The 20698-nt window shown below is 32.8% G+C and overlaps 1 protein-coding gene across 6 annotated transcripts in view; it reads left to right on the forward strand.

The window, feature by feature from the left end:
- trh (PAS domain-containing protein trachealess) overlaps positions 1–20698 on the forward strand; it is a 187385-nt gene that overhangs the window by 28383 nt on the left and 138304 nt on the right. For all 6 annotated transcript variants that reach the window (XM_076128321.1, XM_076128322.1, XM_076128325.1 and 3 more), the window contains exon 3: positions 6553–6585. In XM_076128321.1, the coding sequence (XP_075984436.1) occupies positions 6553–6585 (33 nt within the window). The remainder of the gene's footprint in view (positions 1–6552; positions 6586–20698) is intronic.

Consider the following 20698-nt stretch of genomic DNA (forward strand, 5'->3'; position numbering starts at 1 on the left):
GTATTAGCAATATTTATCACTGGCTCTAAGGGTGAAAGGAATCATCGTGATGAAACCTTGCATGCCTAAAAATTTGTTTATTTCATTTATTAAAGGAATGCAAAGCTCCCAATCCGCGTTTGGCCAGCGTGGTGGACTCAAGGCCTAACTCCTCTCTCGTTCGAAAGGAGAGCATTGCCCAGCAGTGGGACAGTAATGGGTTAAAAAAAATCAAGGAAAATAATCCACGGTAACATCCATACAAATCCATCCATATCGTACCTTATAATCATAAATACAGTTATTGTTTTTTACACAACTAATAACCGGCCGGTGTTGGTCATTGATAGAAAATTATTGATTGTGCGTCCGCGCAGGCAGTCAGGCAGGCAGGCATATACGCGATAATATGACTCGAATTATGTCAGTTATATGTAGGACGTAGAGATGGGCGGATGTGAGAAACGATACATGATTGGATTTATCTAGTGTTATTAGTGTTGAAAAAATATTGGCAGGTGTTGGTTTTAACTTGTTATTATGTTACACCTGTGAGATTGATGTTTGGTTTGGGCTTGCTGTAATTTCTTAAATGGTGATAATATAGAGTTATGAAAACGGTTACCTAAATGCGAATTCATGACACTTGGTGTTTTGTCTCATAGTGATTCATACACCAACTCTGAAATAAAGATTGAATCTAGTAAAATATTTTATTTATATGCTTAACAAATTTTCTTTCCCGCATTAAATATAAAAAAAATCGATGTTTATATACATATAAACCACCTAGATATAAATATTTAGTTTAAATTTTTTAAAAATGGTTTGCTTGAAAGTTATCAAAAACATTAAATATTCTTCAAATGGAGTTTTATCTAACAATTGAAAAATCGGCCCTAAAACTTACAAGTAACACAAAACTCTTCCTTAAACAAAAAAAAAATACTTACTTAACAGCAGCTAAGTAAGAAGCTAACATTCCCTAACTTAATAAATACTAACGTAAGTAGGTGTCAGGTAACTTAGAATATTTATCTTTATCTTATCGGCGCGCGCGCAGGTAATTGGCGACTAATTGCGTTTCGTTGTCACACTGTACTTACAGAGGACAGGAGTGGTAACTAAACGTAGCTGTGTTTGTTTTACGTCATACATGTGTCAGTTTACATGTAGTGATGTTTGTTTGGCTTTTGTTTAGACTTTTTTTAATGGGTAATTGGAAAGGAAATGCTTTTTCTTTTTCAAAGATTTTTGAGGTGGTTTCTTTGCATTGGCGGTTCGAAATTTTAATTGAATAAATCTCGAAGATTAGAGAAAAATTTTATATAAGTGCGGTATGCCTAACTAAGTATATTCATGACTATTTACTTGTTTTCAAGTTGTTTTTTTTGTTCTAAAGATCAATTACGACTGCTGATGAAGCAAGATTAAATTAATCAATACAAAACCGAAATGATTTTTATAACAAAGAGGTGATAACACAGATGTAGCCTGCGCCAAACAACTTTGTGTGTCTGGATATATCCGCAAGCAGTGGCGAGGAAGTAAAGAACAAGAACAAAAGCGAAAAGTCATTTGTTTATGTTTTTACTTCAGGCAATTTTGCTTTAGAAGAGTGCAGGTTATATATGCATGACTACACGATGGATATTTAGACACTAATTTATTTAGCTCGTACTCTACATGATACTACAATATTAATTAAACACATAATAGTATTATTAAAATGACGTGCAATAATGGCGTCGCTACAGGCGCCCTCTGTTCGGCGATATTGTAATTTTATGCAATATCGCGCGAGTGCCGCCAACGAGACAAACGTGTTACGAATTTGCAAAATTTAAATTTAGGACATGACGACAATATGACGTCGGTAGGTGTGATGTTTGAAATTTGAAATTGCATGTTCTATTAGTTGTCCGGATGTGTTATGTTTGTTTAGAAGTTTGGCAACACTGGCACGTATTCATTTTGCGCTAATTTTAAGCATGGTAACTTTTTGTTTTCCAATTTTCTTAAATTCTACAGTGCAAATTCACCTTAAGATGATATTATGAGACAAATAAGTAATGCTAGTTTACTTACTTTCACTTTATTTTCTTAAACAAAGCTTAAGGTACACCAGCTGCGTTAGATAAATCATTTTCAAAAGCCTAAACTTTCCTTGTAATTTTTCCAAAATAGGAAAATGTAGCAATAATTAACGGAACATTTACTTAACTACGATATTATCAGAAAAATCTTAGGAATCTTTGCACAAGGATATCCTTCCCCATTAATATACATACACAAAATAAATTATTTGCGATCGCGCGATTCATTTTCACGGCTGGAGTACGTCACGTGCGTGGAATAGCCATAAGTTAGTTGTTCGGGACAATTCGGAGCCGCTCGGCTGAGTTCGGGTCAAGGGTTAATGGTAATTAACCGTTTTAGTGCGGTTATCGTGGTCGAGGCCGGAAACCGCGTGTTTTGACCGAAATATGATTTTGGGGATGGGAATGGGAACTTTTGTTAGAAAGTAAATGCCTTATTTAAGGCAGAAATAGGCAGACTGTAGATGAAAAGTCGCAACGAGAAACTTCATGTAGATACATCACTAATGGGAAGATAAAAGAAAATATTTTAAGGGCTGGTTGGTGAGGTGTCGGATGATAAATAATAAAATAAAATAAAATGATGGATGATACATTATTTGATGGTAATGTGAGAATTTCAGAAGCCAGTAAATCTTTTATATACTGATTTTTTCAGTAAGCAAATAATAATTGCAGTGACTCGAAAACAAAAAAACAGTGAATCACGCACGATGATATTTATAGCCAGAGAGCATAAAATATTCGCGTTTCTTCTAAAATTCTTCACAAATCTATAGCTTAAGAGTTGTTGAGCGGGAATTGATAGGGCTCAGTAAAAATTGCTGGTGATCATTACACTCGAATGTTCGGCAGCGAGTTATAAAATGCAAAACGAGGTGTCGCGGGTGTTGACAATTGCAACACTTTATACACAGGGACGCCATGATGGAATTTTTGAATTTGGAACTCTTTATTTCTGGCCAGCGTTGTTGTAACAGCGTGTAAGCAAAAACTTTCAAAAAGTTTTTTTTTTAATTTAATGCATTTTATGACACACGCCACAAGGTTCTAAGTTCAATTTTATTCCTAAAAAGAGGTTCGGAAAACAGTTCTTACTCTATTCGTAATGTTTATTGTATGTAAGACCTATTTACTGGAAAATGAATTTAACATAGCAAATATAATGTATCGAATATTGTTAAAAAACATAAATGTGCTTTGTTTAAAACATTGTAACACTAGTTATACTACCATACTCACGTTATATAAATTCTAAGCACCTATTATATTCTTCCTTATTAAATAAACTTAAAAATAAAAACACTAGGTATTTTTATCTAGTTATTGTCTATCAATTTATAATATGTATTTTTTTCACAAAACGTGTTCATAATCGTCCAGCTGACAGCCCTGGCAGAATACAGCGTTCCTAAACTGAATTCTATTAGTTTTTATGTGCGTTCGTGTTAGGAACACGCTGTATAACACCTTGTGAGTGTTATTTCAAAACTTTTTGAGAATAACGGCTTGTTCTAAATTCGATTTGCGATGTTTTGGCGGGAGACTGACTTATACGTTCTGAAACGAAATGAAAACATTATGGCCTTTTGAATCTGAAAAGAGTCTAAATATAATTGTTATAACGTGATAGCAAAGATTTCAAAAGTTATATATAACTAACTTAGACTGCTAACCTCCGGTTTCTAAGGTACATTTAGTGGTAGTTTATCTATTCAATAGCCTTTAAACTCAAATAAAAACGCTATTGAATAAATAAACTACCGATAAATGTACCCAGAAACCGGGCATCACTTAGTTTTTTCTAGTTTCAGCGAGTACGACGTATTTTCTTGGAGCGATCAGTTTTGAAGTTCAATAATATATAGCACGTTTTTCATAATAAATTATTTTATGTATTTTTTCGTAGTAATAAGCATTTTTATACTTATTATTAAACTGTTAGGTGATCCTAGGGATTATCTACACATCTCATATTTTTCAGGCTCATATTACAACGCCTCACGCGGTTTTATTAAAAAGCTTCGCGCGTAAAATACGTGGCCATATTGCCAATATTGAACGTATGTTGGGAAATTTCTGAACGAAATATGAGTGAAAGAGTTTCTTTTTCAAAAGTTTATACGTAATATTTTTTGTGTTTCGTTATTAAAACATCTAAATGAATAAGTTAGGATCTAAAAATTATTATTCTTCCTATAGAGATGTCACTGATTTCAGTGAATTAAGCATAAAAAGTACTATTTATGAGGCCATCGTAGTGATTTTATAGGAAATCAATCAATCAAAAATGTTGGTCAATGTGCTTGAAATTGACCATAACATTTTGAATATTCCATTTGTCACTCTCTTCTTATGGGTAAAGAATTAGCACAAAATAATTTGATGCACATGAAACGTACAGATTTCCAATTTAAATGTTGTTATTTGTTTCCCTTATCAAAAAAGAAAACAGTGTTTATTTTGAACAAATAGCACATGAATAGAGTCATGTCATTATAATTTCACCTTTAACCGGATGCACAATTTCTAACTAATTAAGCCTAATTACCCGACCTAGGCAGGAACACAACGTCTGAGCTGTTCTAAATATTTTGTCAGTAGACATTAACATACGGTAATGTGTCTCACAAAGCGTCCTATTCAATACATTGTGTTGGACAGTGAATGCCTCGAATAATGCCATTCTAACTCATTTTACTGGTTTATTTAGAACAAGCGATTTCTCTAATATTGCTTCGGTTTTGTATTTGCGAAGTCGTATTGTGGAGAGCAATAGTACTTTTCATGTGTTGTTGCACATCTTTTTATTATTATTGCATTTTTAACAATTAAAATACGAATAAGTGAATGTACCATGACAACCTTTTAACCTGACTTAGCGACCATAGAATGCTACAATCCCCACAAACTTATTTTGCTTCGATCACACTTGCCCATTCAAAAACTCGGATCTTTAATTCACAGAGTATAACTAATTCGCAAAAAATACATTTCATTGATTAAGGACTTAAACAAAAATCTTTCATTCAAAAATCGCACGGAACAGGCTTCATAAATTACCTCACATATTTCGACAACTTTTAACGCCACAAAAACACATACTTTTATCTTTAAACACAAAAAGTAGTCGGGTTAACAACCCTCTCAATTTAACCCTTCATTACTACCCAGTATTAAACGTCAATAAATCGCTTCGATAAAAATCAGTTAAACCATATAACCATAGTATGAGCTCGGTAAACTGAGGTAAAAAGTTGCAACGAGCGATATGGCATAGCTATGTTAAATATATTGTACCACGTAAATGCATAACTGATCGTTCAAGTCATTACCAGGGACAATACTTGCACTTATGGGTTACTTGGATGTGGGATTGTGGAAATGATCGATTAAACAGTAGTTTATTTATCAAAAAATAGTATGAAATTAGTACCAAAAAAAATATTGATGTAATGCGTTGAAGGACTGGTTTGAAAATTTATTTATTTCGATAGCGGCATTTTGGCCATGGACATTGGTCGCGAAAGGACGAAATTAAAATTAAAATCATTTATTATAATAAGGTATACGTGTAATACGACTGTCAAAGTTACTATAACTTTTAATTAGATATCGGAAGTTCGGAAGGTAGAGCCAGAATGCGTTGAAAACATTACCTACTATAAACTTTTTTTAAGCAGATACCAGACATTTTTGCCACTCTAAACAATAAAATTGGCCTCTGAACATTTCAGACCTTCAGCATAAAAGTTAAACAATTGTTAGGTTTTCCTGAAACTCATAGTATTTTCTCTAAATTGGACATTTACAATAACATATACAATTAAAACATACACAAACGAACTTCTACACACTTTTTCTTCACAAATGACCGGGGCTCTTCCAAGCTGCGTTGATCTGAGTCAGTGGCGACCTCCCAGCTTCAAATGAATAATACATAAAGTCCACATTATTATTAATCTCACCGTCAAACTGCACTCAACGCTAGTGCTACATATTTTCAGTGAGTTTTTATTGATTTTATTCTTTGTAATTGGCTTGAAGATTCTTTTGGTATGGCGCTTATGAGCTTGTTATAGTGGAGTATGCTTGATCGAAGAAATGAATGTATGAATTAATTGTACAATAGGAGTTTTGGATTTTGTATTATGAGATTATAATTTGATTCATTTATAAATGACAGTAGGTTGAACACTAACCGGACGATTATAAAAAAATGCATTTGTTAATTAGTTTATCCTTCAATAATGTTGTAAGAGGTGTTCAGACGAATGAAAAGAGGTTAGATCTGTATTCTTACTCATTATTTTTACTCTACATTTTAAAATCCATTAGAATCCATTGTTTCATATTAGCGTCATGAACTAATAAATTCTAATGGCACATATTTTAGGGAATATAAAAACGACTCCTGTGCTCCTTTTTTATTGTAATACTTTATATATTAATTAATTGTTATTATTATTTTCAGGTATCGAGACGACGCTTTGTGTTGGTCGGACAGGTAAAATCAATTTTTGTTTTCCTACTTTTATAAGTAACATTAAATGGTTTGTTTTCCGTCGTAAGACGCATTCAGCTTGACGTAAAAAAATATATTATAAATTTAGCCAAAGTCGAACTTACGTAAAAAGCCTTTGTATTCCACAAATATTCTACTTAGAAATAATTTCAGCCCTTCCGTAGCCAGAGTTGATTGTGATACACATATATTAATTTCACTATAAAATATCCTTTGCTTTCCTTCATATATCTTAATCTCATAAAATCCAAGTGGTCACCTACACTTAAAGGATTAGTGAGGGTAGGCAAATATTTGCATTCTGACGTCCAGCTTATAATATTATAGTGGTCAGCGTACACTATAATCTTTGTATTGTTTGCATTTCATTAAGAATACAAACCCTTTCTATGTATAGTTGAGTATAGAACAAATTTCGAGATTTGAGTTTTCAATTGATCATCATGCGGATCACGTATCTCAGTTGACAACTAGTGTTCGTAAAATTGATGGTCACTATTAAGTACATTGCTGCTTTGACGTAACGTGTTAATCAATGTAATTTAAGAAAGAAAACAATGTACGGCATAGTGACATTCATATTGTTGTCAACTAAGATACATGAAACCCCCTAGTCTCAAGTCGAAATAATTGTCGAAATTATATTTTTGGAGTTAACACAAGGTGGTAGATATTGCAAGACTAAACGTAGAAAAGCATCTTATAGAACAAAGTAGTGAAAAAATAAAATGGAAACAATATATTATCGTAATGGTCATTGAGATTCAATTGTTGGTGGACAACCCTCGCGGTCACGGGACGGCTTATTTTGTGGCTTAGATAACAAAGGGCACCATTTGTAGGGCTGCCGCACAAATAGCAAGTTGAAAGAGGATTTAAGATTTCATGGAGATTGTTTTAATTAATAACCATATTTTATTAAGTATTACATAAACCCTCTTATTCATAAACACGCCATAAACCTATTTTAGTTAAAAAAACTACTATCATTTCGCTAGGGAGTGAAAGAAACAAAACTCTTTATAAGTCTTTCATAACTTCCTATATTTTTATGAATAAAAGGGTTAATGTTTATTTTTTAAATTAGTTAAAATGCCTATAATTTTAACGAATGTATAACAAAGAATTGCTGCCACAACTTGAAACAGTTAAATTAGATACCGTGCAATATTGTGTTGCTATCGTGATATAATTAGTTATAGGATAGGATTGGTCCAAAATGAGCCTTATTTTAGGTTTCATACATTTATTACAATCAATTTAATCTAATTTCTAGTTTCTATAATTTAATATTTAACAAATAAACCAAAGTGCCATCCCTAATAACAGCCGGTCAAAGCGGTCATCGTGTCCGGTTAAATGAGGGTTAGGGTTGTCTAGAAGTTACGGGTAACCGCTGTGGGCCAGTTGTAAACAATGACTGTTCCGATATTGTATTGTTATTGCGCACTTATTATAATATCAAACTGTTTCTATGGAAAGTGGGAAGAAACCTAAAATATATTTTCTTGATGTAAAGTTTAAAAACCTATATCAATAATAATCAAACTTCCAATTTCACGCCTTCTGTTTATGTGTCAAATAACCTATCTGCTAGATAAAGCGGCAACAAATGTATGGAAATTAAAAAAAACCTTGTGATAATCTATCTTCCTTGTTTGGTAGGAGACCCTTGCCCAGCAGTGGGACAGTAATGGGTTAGAAGATCTATCTGATACTTGTCTTTAAGAGTTATCAACAGCAACTTTGTACAAGAAATGACGTTATCATTTCTTCCTCAGCGGTCCATAAATTATTTGTCAAAAATGTCAACATTTCGTCTCGAATATAAAGTTATCTGGCGATGGACATAACAGCGATAAATTAATTAGTAGCCATTTAACTATAATAGTAACAATCTATAAAACTGCGGTGACAAATTTAACTCACGAACAAAATCCATTAATAGTACCTCAACGCTTATAAATAAAAGCAAAAGGCAATTCCCATCACTTGCAATGAACCACAAAATTGCTAAAAATAAATATTAAAAGCGCCTACCGCATTGAAAACTTTCATTTTTATTTTGCATACGTAATAACACCTTATTATGAGACATTAAATTGAATACCTTTATAATTGTGCTCCTCATTGGATTATAGCAAGTCATAGCAATTTGTATAGCGATACCAGCTGTCATACTGACAGATACAAATGTCATACTTAATTGGTCAGATAGTTGATATCATGCATTGAGACCAATCAAATAACAATTTATGGATACGTCGTAAAGTATGGATTATATTTTTATTTTGTAATACATTGAGATGTTGTAATTTTGTATTCTTGCTACAGATGTTTGTTTCACCCAACATTTCTGAAAATTAAATAGTTTTCGGTTAATTTTTCATATTCATGCCTGTTTTAATACACACTGTTGCAGACAGGAATATAGAATACACCTACGATATTTCATCGTTGAACGATAGATAATGCGTCCCACATCAAGCTCTTCTCATATCACCATGCACGGCAAGTGCGTAACCCAATACTGGGCAAAATCAAAACATGCCTATTAGAACATTTTTATAGATTTCGGAAAACTTAATAACAAATTTGTAATCGAAAAAAAAGACCCGAAAACTCGTGCTTAGAAAAAAATAATTTATGTTTATAGAAAACTATAAATAGTTTACAGATATTTATCTAAATATAATGCTTATTAAATGCTTTTGAAAGGTTAATAAAGTCATAGAACTCTATGAGCAGTTTTAATCATTCATGATTACTATATAAAGAGTTATATATTAATTATGTGTTGAACTTATATACTAAAACGGACATGGGTAGCAAAAACTCACGCGCAACTTTTTGTATGTATGACAATTTTGTTCTAATTATTGACATTAAGTTGGCCTTAGACTATAAATAGCTTTACTCCTTTTAATGTATCAATATGATAAGTCTTAAATAATAAAACTTCTTCAGAAACTTTCATATTTTCAAAATGTACCTATGCCCTTTTTAAACTTACTTCTATGGGTACTAGTACAGTACTAGTAGTACTTAGTTACCCCTTACTTTCTTTAATGGCTCTGTATCTAATTGTAGCCACATATTTCTTTAGATTTGTAGGTCTAAATGGAAAAAAACATAAATTTTATCGAAAGATTGGTAAATACAAGCTCCAAGCAGGCTACTCTTTGACTCTCAAACTTAACTGTAACTTTGTACGTTCCGGTATATCCAGGTACAAATTGAATACACTCAATACCATTTACCTTCCATATTATTAAAAGAAAATTGATTTAATTTAAACAGTTAATAATACTTAGTTAATACTTGCCGTCCGTTAACCCCTCCGGTGGTAAAGATAAATTATATTCAAGCAAGTTTTGCATTCATCACATTGGCGCTGTTCGACCTGTATTTATTAAAATCAATCATTATCGGTTACCGTGAACAACGCGCGATTTTAGCTCACAAATATTTTTTGCTGATATTTTTTTGCAAAATTAACGTCCTCAGCCGCACACTGCACTTATGTTAAATGTCCTAAACTGACTGCAATTTGCCAGACCCTGAGTAAGCTATAAATCTTGTTAAATTATTTTTTCATTACGCGTACGCAGGGTTAATAATCTATTAAAGGAGACACGCCAGTTTCAATGTGTTGATTGATGAGCTGCGTATTCTTAATCTATAATTTGCATTAAACAACCCTTAAATTTCCGGCTAGGTATCTTATTATTATAATTGTTGGTCGTTAAATTAAGTTTTGTAAATTATTTTTACGAAACTTGTAAAAATGTAGTCAATTTTAAACTGATAACTTGGTAGTATCTTAATATTAAGTTACTTACTTATTGAATATTATTTAAGTGTTGCCTCTAGGGTAGTTTAATGCCAGGTAGTCAGCAGACATTTGAGCAGTGAAACTGATGTCTGGCGTGAGATACATGAAGACAATTTTTCATCAAGGAGATTTTAATATCATATTGAACTCAGATACGTACAACTGAAACGTGAATCTAACTTTATAAATTAGTATCATTTCATTATTTCTGTGTCGAAGACAGTTAAAATATAACCTAACCTTTACATTTCTAGCGAGCATAACTTTTGATATTTATTCAAATTGTTAGTTACTTTAGATAATAAACTAGTTCTCATCATTACTACATTAAAACATAGAAACCAATGTTCAAGGGAATGTATGTAAGACTTTTTATATTGTAACCAATAAGCTTGGTATTCTATTACTACTTTTTACTAACTTTATACCTTATTCAGCATTCGCATCTATGTCTGTTCGCTTTTGCGGTTTTTCTCAAGAAATGACAAGCTTTTTTTGAAAAAGGCGGTTTTCCAGTTACGTATATTTTAGATGTCGTCTTCCTAGATTGATAAAGTCGGTATGTGAAGTTGGAATTACATAAATCTGTACTTTTTCTCGAGATTTCCTCTCGGTTGGAATTTATACATAATGTTTTAACTAAATGTAAAGATTCACTTGTTTTCTTGAATGTGCTTCTAATACAATGTAACGATTGTATGACATGACATTCAAGTAAATTGACGTTAGTGTTAAAAAGTTTTGGGGATAGGATCCTACTATAAATACTTCAGAATAAGAACATCATTGTTAATCATTTATTTATGCAATAACTTAAATGTTTGCATTACAACCTTACAAATAGTTAATACTTATAAGAATAACAATATTAACCACTAATCATACAATAAATAAATTATGATTGATATAAATCTGATGTCCGGGATCAGATATCATCTTCTTTATAACTCGAAAAGTACAGCAAAATTTTGAAAAACTAAATACATTTCGTGTTCTACGGGATATTATTCTTTAAAATTCTGGCACCTCTATACTTTACGAAGTCTTCATCGATATCTTATTACGTGGAGATCACGAGCTGTTATCAGATGGTAGAAATTAGCCGACCGGCGGCCATAACCGCGCACACTGCGATACAAGCGCATGCGCACCGCTGTTATTACGTAGGATAGCGACGCGTGTATCAGTTTGAAAATATGATTTTTTCGACGATTTTAAAATATATTTTTATAAGATTGTTTTGTTTAGCATATCTTGTAGACTTTTGCTACAGACTTCGGTTGTGTATTGCTGTTTTATGAACTGACTAGCTGACCCGCGCAACTTCGCTTGCGTCACATAAGAGAGAATGCGTCAAAATTTTCCCCGTTTTTGTAACATTTTTTATTCGTACTCTGCTCCTATTGGTTGTAGCGTGATGATATATAGCTTATAGCTTTTCTCAATAAATGGGCTATCTAACACTGAAAGAATTTTTCAAATCGGACCAGTAGTTCCTGAGATTAGCGCGTTCAAACAAACAAACAAACAAACAAACAATCAAACAAACAAACTCTTCAGCTTTATAATATTAGTATAGATTTGAAGGAAAGGAGTATGTAAGGATTGAAGCAAGGTTCGTAAGTCTGTGCTTACTCCCACGGGAAAGTTTTTTGGTATTTTTATAAGACTGTTTTGTTTAGCATATATCGTAAGCTTTTACTACAAGGTACGTATTTATAGACTTTATTTATACTATGGAGGTTTTGGTTTCTCATTGCTATGTTCTAAACCGTTAATAGGGATCATTTCTAGGGACGTTCTTTGGTCTGTGCTTACTCCCATGGAAAAAAGGCGCATATGATTTAGCGTCAAGATTGTTTCCGTGTATACTTTATTACAAGGAAATTAGCTATTACTCAGTTTAACTTTGGTATGCTTGACTTTTCGGCGCAAGTTACTCTTAATTATTTTTCAATAGTATCTCATTAGTAGCCGGTTGGGAAGTGGTTTCTGTGTTAGCAAAAATTTGACTCAGTAAGTACCTGGGCAACCGAGGAGTAAAGTAGTACAGTTTTAAAGATAAGTAGGTATTATTTTGAAACTTTATTGGCCAAACCGAGCAGATGTTGCCTTAAATTAAAAAAAAAAGTCGCTTCTTGATACATATCAGTTCTTCCGCTTCCAAAGGCGATAACATTATTTTACTACTGAATAAATGAGAAAATAAACGTCAAACTTGACTGATTGACGAATAAAACTTTAATATTTTTTAAAGAGACAATGTAAAATGAATAAGGTAAATGCACCAGTAATGGACAGTTTAAGAGCAAATTCCTGGAATTTGCGAAGTTACACTTATGTAGTGAAAGAAATAGTAATGAAACTACTTCAAATGTAAAATATTGTCCTTAATCTACAATTCTGATGTGTTACGCGAGAGATACTGTAATTGGTTTTAATATAATTAGCAAACAAAAAACAGCTGTTTTTTCACCAGTCATGGACAGCAAAAAACCAGTTATGGACATCCAGTAATAAACATTACCCAGTAATGGACACCCAGTAATAAACATTACCCAGTTATAGACACCCAGTAATGAACATGAACCTGGTCGCAGACACCTAGGAAATTGTGAATCTAAGATTATTGTCATGTAGCACAGAATCGCAATAATTCAAATGAAAATAAAATGCAACGGAATTTTGAATGTTATTTATTTTTTATTAACTTTTAAATTAATATTTATGCTTATATATATATTATTCCGTTTGTCACACTGACATTAAGTAATTTGCACACTTACTCTTACATTATCTCTTGCTGCACATAAATTTTGAGGAACATGTTCAGCCATCGTGGGATGTCGTTTCATAAACGCGGAAAACCATTTTTTGCCGGGTCTGTTGTCAGTGAAAGGGGTTTCTTGGTTTTTGTCGACTATTATACGCTAGACACTGTCCAATAAATCTTCTTTTGTTACGAAGATATGTTTTTCTATCATGTGCTTAATCCAAACTTCCAAAATGTCTTCTTTTTCTTTAGTTAAAACGGTGCGGGGTCCCATTGGGCACTCGATGGGACTTTTACCCGTAAATTTATTGTGCAATGTTATTCTAGGTACATCGAATTTTTTGGCTGCATCGGATATTTTCTAGCCTTTTTTGACAGCTTCAATAGCCTTGCCCATTTGTTCAGGCGTATAATTTTTTTTGGGCGCCATTTCTTAGAACAAAAAATCTTGTCTTACAAACATTTTATATCAATGTCCATGACTGGATTTCTATGAAATACCCAATAATGGACAAATGCGTCCATTACTGGTACACGTCAGCATTTTTATAATTTTCAAATAGCCTATAGTAGAGAACAACAATGAGAGTAAAATTAGTTAATAATCTAATGACACAACAATAAAAATAAGTTTCGACATTTGTCCATTATTGGTAATATTCAATTTTAGTATTCCAGTTATAAACATCAACAAAATATCAACAATTATAACCTCTCTGGAATAACAATACTGCACGTTTGATAAGTTAATTTCATGGCTAACGCAACAAAAAAAACACAGTCTGATTAAAACAAAGCAAAAATAAATATTAATGTAACTTTCTACTTACTGCACTAACAATTTCCTTTATAAAAACGGCTATATGAATTTTTAAACGATTCGACACTGTTTACATCACGCCATCTTATATCCAAAAGACTGATTTCTATGAAATTTCAAACGATGACAGCTTGATGTCTATATTACATGGCACAGTGAGGCCAAGATCAAAAACTTGTTCATGTCCTTATTCTAGGCGGTTTATTTTTTTTTCGTCCAATACTGGTTCCTTGTCCATTACTGGTGCATTTACCTTAATTACCGTCATTTATAACCAATAATTGCAAAAAATGACTAATTACCTTCTAGGTAAAGTGGTATAATCTATGCATTAATTTATATTTAATGTACAATTTAGCAATTAATAAGCGGTTCGCAACGTTCCTTTTTACGTAGTAACCTTTATGAACAAATTAATCGACGCAAGTATCAATATCTTGTAATCGGTGAATAACCATGACGTTTTTTGATTGTATACTACGACTAATATAATTTGATCTTTATTGATGAAGAAATTGTTCGTAAATGTAGGTCTGAATTGACTGGTTATAACTGACATTAGTGACTTTAGTTGCCAGTTTAACTTGAGCTGTCTGTGTGAAGTAATCGTTGATGTATAGAGGTCTGGTTTTATTGGTTCTTATATGCAGGTGGCGCCTATAGTCAGAATTCAACTTTTTATAGTTCAATTGTTGTTGTTTAATTGCAGTGTTAATCTCAAATTTTTGTATAACTCACATTTGAATTTATAATTTAGTTTTTCCTTTGAGAACATATGTTTGTATGTTCGTACATGCCAATTCACATTTTATACGTTATAACGTTTTGTAATGTTTCAAGTGACTTGCAATTATTTAAATGATGATGAATCGTTTATAGTTTAAAGTAGTAGAGGAAAAAATGGAAGCGTTTGTATGGACTTCTTGAATTTCATGAAAATTGAGAATTTACGTGTTTGGTTACTAGAACGTTAGTTTGTCTTCACGTAGTAACATTTAGTCTTAACATTTCATAATTAGTAATTGTAAGAAGATTATTTAAACGTATAAAAGACATTTTTTCTAGGTTTTGAGTTTTGAGGTTTGAGCGTAAGCTTATGCATGCTATGTACCTAATGGTAACAAATGTGTAATGCGTTGAAAAAAAGAAATTGTGCAACCAAATCTTTTGAGTCTTAGATTACCACATCTTATTTCAAATCGATTTACTTTTTATCTAACAATTCAAAAATATCTTCTTATCTCCATCAACCACAAAACATAAAAACCGAGAAATAAATTGACTCAAACAAAGAAAACACCTTTTCCTTCTCTACAAAGAAACACACCACCGACATTGAAGAAAAATTGGTTATCTAAATTACGAGTATTTGTAACACAAACATAAATCAAAAAGTATTAATGCGGGTAGCAGTCATAATCTTAGCCGCATTCGATCGTGGTATAATCAAGAGAGGGACAGAGACAAAAATATAAAAACATGTAAAGTGTGACAAGGATAGAGCACCCGCCATTTTGATTTACCGTAACAACAGCTCAGGTGACGCCATCAGTCTTCGTGAATGGACGTTTTTGATGCGCAAGAGCTTCTTTTTGCGGAATTATTTACAATTTTTATTCAGACTTTAGGTTTATGGTTATAACTTGCAATATTATCACTTGTATGGGAAGGCTTATTTATGTTATGGTTTAAATTATGTAAATGCAGTTTAATCGTTACTGTATGTAAATATTACACTTTCTCATGCAAATGTGTTTTTCGATTATTTTTGTGAAACATCTTGGTCTGTTGTATGTTCAGATTGTCATAATTCTTACAAATAGCACATGTTACCTAGTACCTATGTACATATCGTATATGCTCTACCACTTATTGAATCCATATTAATACTATAAAAGCAAAAGTAACCTTCTATCATTATATTTGTCTGTCTGTGTATGCATTTGTCTTCGACGCATTTGCGGCTCCAATAACCGGAGCCGAGTTTGGCATAATGACGCCTAGAATTACGGGTTTCAAACAAACATCTTCCTTGATAAAATGTTCCGTGACCGATTGTAATAAACTATCTATTTCACAATGGACACAAATAAATTAAATATAATTTATAAAACTGTAACCTCCAATTCTTCACACAGACTCTACATAACACATTGTAGATAATGACTTAATTTTAATATAAAAAGACGTACAATACACTGGCAGCCATAGGCTCGTGTCATTATATTTGATCGTTATATTTTATGATCTTTTATCAGAGATGCAATTATCACTGAGACTCGTTTCATCGCGAGCACCTTTGTGTTGCGATCGCGAATAATTTTGCCAGATAACTAGTAACTATCGATTACTATCGAGTAAATATATGAGCTTCTATAGTAAATATTTACATCAATAATATTCTACAGTCAAGCAGCGCCTCTAGCGTGCATTATGAGAACTAAATTATTTGTCGTGTTGTGACAAATGTCAAATTTTGATACGAATTCCATTCGATTTGCTTTTGCGTTCAAGTATCAAATTGTATAGGTTTTAAATCCCCTTTACCTTCCGTAAGAGGTCTGGAATAAAATAAACACATTTTGATACTTTAAAGTTAACTGTATAGTAAAGTTAACGTGTCATAACTTAACAGGATCTTGGACATAATCGCGGCGATGAATGGCCCGTTGAAAAAAATCTAATGCCCGGTTTCTGAGGCACATTTAGCGGTCGTTTATCTATTCAAACTGTCATTTTTATGTGAGCTTAAACGCTATTGAAAAGATAAACTATCGCTAAATGTATCTCAGAAACTGGGAGTATATTGTTTGAACTTTATTCTAAGCTATCTGTTCAGCATACAAATGAAAAACTGCTACTAAACTAAGGAGATCAAATTCATCACAAAAACTTAATTAAAGAACACAATTATTTCGCTATATATTAAAGCAGATGGGCAGCGAACGAATTTTACATAAATGCTACAATTTACTGACCGTAATAACACGTTAATGTAACCTCTTACTCACTCACATAGTGATTGTTATCTTTCTTTGTCGCACACTCATCGATCTCTCAGGACCATAAGGACTTATAAAATATTTGTTACGAAAATCATGAATAACGGAATTTAAAAAAGAGACGACTCCTGCACTAAGAATTGCTCTTATGTCGCGGGAACTTTTACAAACATACAAACAACGGACACAAAGTACAACATGACCCGAAATAACTATTTGAGGATTGCACAAATAATTGTTCCGTATGGGAATCGAACCCACGACCTCCCAACGCAATGGTAGCGGCGCGGCATGGCGACTTTAACCACCGCGCCATGGAGGCAAATAATGCTCAATTTTTTACACCCGGGTAAGGTAATATTGTGTTAGGTAATTTAAGTATTGTTTGTGTATGACAATGACGTAGACAAATCAGTTGGTAAAATAAATTTGAAAGATTTTATTACTTTTCTCGGCAAAAGTTTTCATATAAATGAACACAAGTTAACCCAGTAACCGTGTTGAATGCAACACAAAAACTATCAATACAAAACTGCCTTCATCTCAACTAACGATCATATTTGTTACAATATACAATAAATAAAACAATAAACCGGTACAAAAGCATCGCAGAAAATCGTCACCGTAACCGAAGGAATTATCCCTCAGATAATTACTGGATAAAATACTCGTATTATCGACTATCAAGACGATTTAAAAACAACTTTAAGAATGAAAAGATAGAGTTCAGAATTGTGTTGGCTATAGAGTTAATTCTCTCCTCGATCACAAGCCCTATTATTGAGAAGAAAAAAATAATAAAACCTATTCCGTTGTCGTCGAATTGATTGGTTTCTACGTATAGTTTTTTCAACAACAATTATACTTGGAAATATGTTGCGAATAGGATACTAGGTATACGCACTTTTTTCACGCATCTATTTCTGTAAAGATTTTAATTTCATGTCCACGTACTTTGTTGCGTGGAAAATAATTGCGAATATAGTATTTTCCCCGTATATAGGGTGTAGATGTCTAAGATAATGATTGTTTAAGTAAAAAATGATCTCGATACTTGTGAGATGAAAGAAGTTAAAAAGACTAGTATTAAGTCTCTTTATAAAAACTTTAAATTTATTTTTGTAATGTAGAAACAGGGGTATAAATCTTATTATTTACAATAAGTTATGTTCTTTTCTTTACTTGGTAAGGAGCCAACCTTTGGTCAGTTTTATTTAAGCTGTCGAGCTTTTGACACAGTTCAATGACCTGGGGGGCTATCACGTATCTCTGTTGACAACCATTTGAAAGCCACTATCCTGTCCATTGTTTTCTCCCTTAGGTTATAGTGATTAATACGTTACGTCAAAGCAGCAATGTACTGAATAGTGACCATAGATTTGACGTATACTAACTGTCAACTGAGATACGTGATAAGCCCGCAGATGACAGACGAGTAAATAAAATTGTTTAACGTCTGAAAACGATTAACAATTTTCTTTTTTATTTCTCAATTATGTTGTTACAATATTTGGATTGACTCTACCAAAACAATCCTTTACTTCACAGTTTCAAATTCATTATATTTCTAAGTTCTTGTACCAATTTAGAAGTTTAAAGGTACTAAAGCATACAGTTACTCAGACTGTGTGGCCTGAAATAACAGCGTACAGATAATATCGCTGTTATTTCGTACCACAAAGTCAATCGACGTAACTTTATCGATCAGCTTTACTTTTTACCTTCCAAAGTTATGTTCATTACCAATAAAACTTCCCAAATGTTACATAGCGAGTCTCATCGATCGGATCAAACACTAACCAATGGACAATTAAACAGTTTTTGTTTCACCGACACTGGCCTAACATACGAATAACTAACTGCTAAGATACTATCCGTCCATTGTTGCATTCTCTGTTTTTGGTTACGTTCAAATTCTTGGCGGTACTGCGATGCCTTGCCCCTCTCTTCGGCTGAACGTTTTTGTTGTACATCGCCGGCTCCGACTAACCCTTCAAGAATGAATTGGGAAACACTTTTGCTAGAAGTTTTTGGTGAAATTTGGTATCGTGCCACCTGTTTCTGGTTTTAGTGAATACCTATTGACTGACATTGTTTTGTTAATTAACGAATACTGTATCCTGTAAAACCTGGATTTTTTGAGTAATGATTGGACCAGTTGGCTGTGTTTTGCCTTGAAGTTCGTTCTTTAAAGGTGTTTCTGAAAATTAGCACAAAGCAAAGAATTCGTGTTCTTGCATATACAAATTGGCTGAAACCTTCATTACCATACACCTTTAACACAGGTGCGAAACATATCTTTTAAAAACAATACCAAAGGATGGGAGGAATACTATAAATTATTGCGTAAGTATTCTCACGGCCGTGATCCGGCCATGTCACGCGTAATGACCGTTCGGCCGAGATCGGACATCGTCGTTAGCGTTCGGCGGTAACAATGCCCATGCGCACCCATTTGCATCAACTGCAGTAGATTGACCGCTTGCGACAGGTGGATTTGTATTGAGCTGATAGTATGTAGAATAAGGATGTTCGTGTATATAATGTGGAAGATAATTGCACAGTTTGCAAAAATGAAACGGATATTGAAGCCTGAATCCTTCATAGGATAATAATAAACATTTATGTTACTCATTAAATGTTTCGAGATTATAAAAAAATAGCTCCAGTATCTATCTATCAGACTATATTGCATTAGTCCAGTTTTCTATTTTGTTTGTACTAATACCTACATTTATTTTACCAATATTTTGAAAATTCGTGTAGGCTGTTACGCTGCTATAATTGCCTTTTTTTTAACGGTAAATTGTCCTACTGCTAAGCAAAAGCCATCTACTTTTGATAAAAAAAAATACATATTATATACCAAAGCTTAATAAACAGGTATTATCATCTCTACAAAATTCATACGCAAAACCTGCGCGCGCGTCTACAATATAATTTATTGTAAAGATCGCTTAGTTTGTTAAAATATCGTCTGTTCGTAGATAGACAATGTCTTCAGTGAGACGGACGTCTGTACATCACTTTGTATCAATACATAGCGTAATTTATATTGGACTTTTAAAATAACATGCGTTTTGCATTGTCGACTTATCTGGCGTTTGTATTCTTGTTACTTAAACAGGTGCTTTGCTTGGTCTTCTTATTGAGTCTACCTTCCGAACTGCCGGTAAAACGACAATTACTTTGAAGGTCCAAATTCCAGTTTGTGGATAAGTGTTAGATAGCCTATCCGATAAATAAGGTCTGTTACCTTAACATGTACATACAAGTAATCAGACAAAATTCATAAGTGATGAAACTAGGTTAACGTCAATATTTTACTAAATAAATAAATTATGTGATTGATTGAGTCTGTAATCGTATCACACGATCACTAAAATTATAGCGCAAGACTTTTGGGTAGCCAGAATGCCGGTCGTGGGTTCAATTTCCACGCGAAAAAAATATTAAAAGTTGTGTTTTCCATAAATCGTATTTACGGATCGAATGTACATATTTTGTTAAGTGTTTTGTGTTGTGTAAGAGTTTTTAACAAAATGTTAATTATCTACGTTATTAAGATAAAGTTATGTAAAAGTCTTGTAATGCACTAAAAATGTTGGTGATTGTCGCAACTGCGTAACGACTCTTATATTAAAATGCAGTGTAATTTATATTGT

The sequence above is a fragment of the Anticarsia gemmatalis genome, chromosome 21 (assembly GCF_050436995.1).
Source record: "Anticarsia gemmatalis isolate Benzon Research Colony breed Stoneville strain chromosome 21, ilAntGemm2 primary, whole genome shotgun sequence".
Lineage (NCBI taxonomy): Eukaryota > Metazoa > Arthropoda > Insecta > Lepidoptera > Erebidae > Anticarsia > Anticarsia gemmatalis.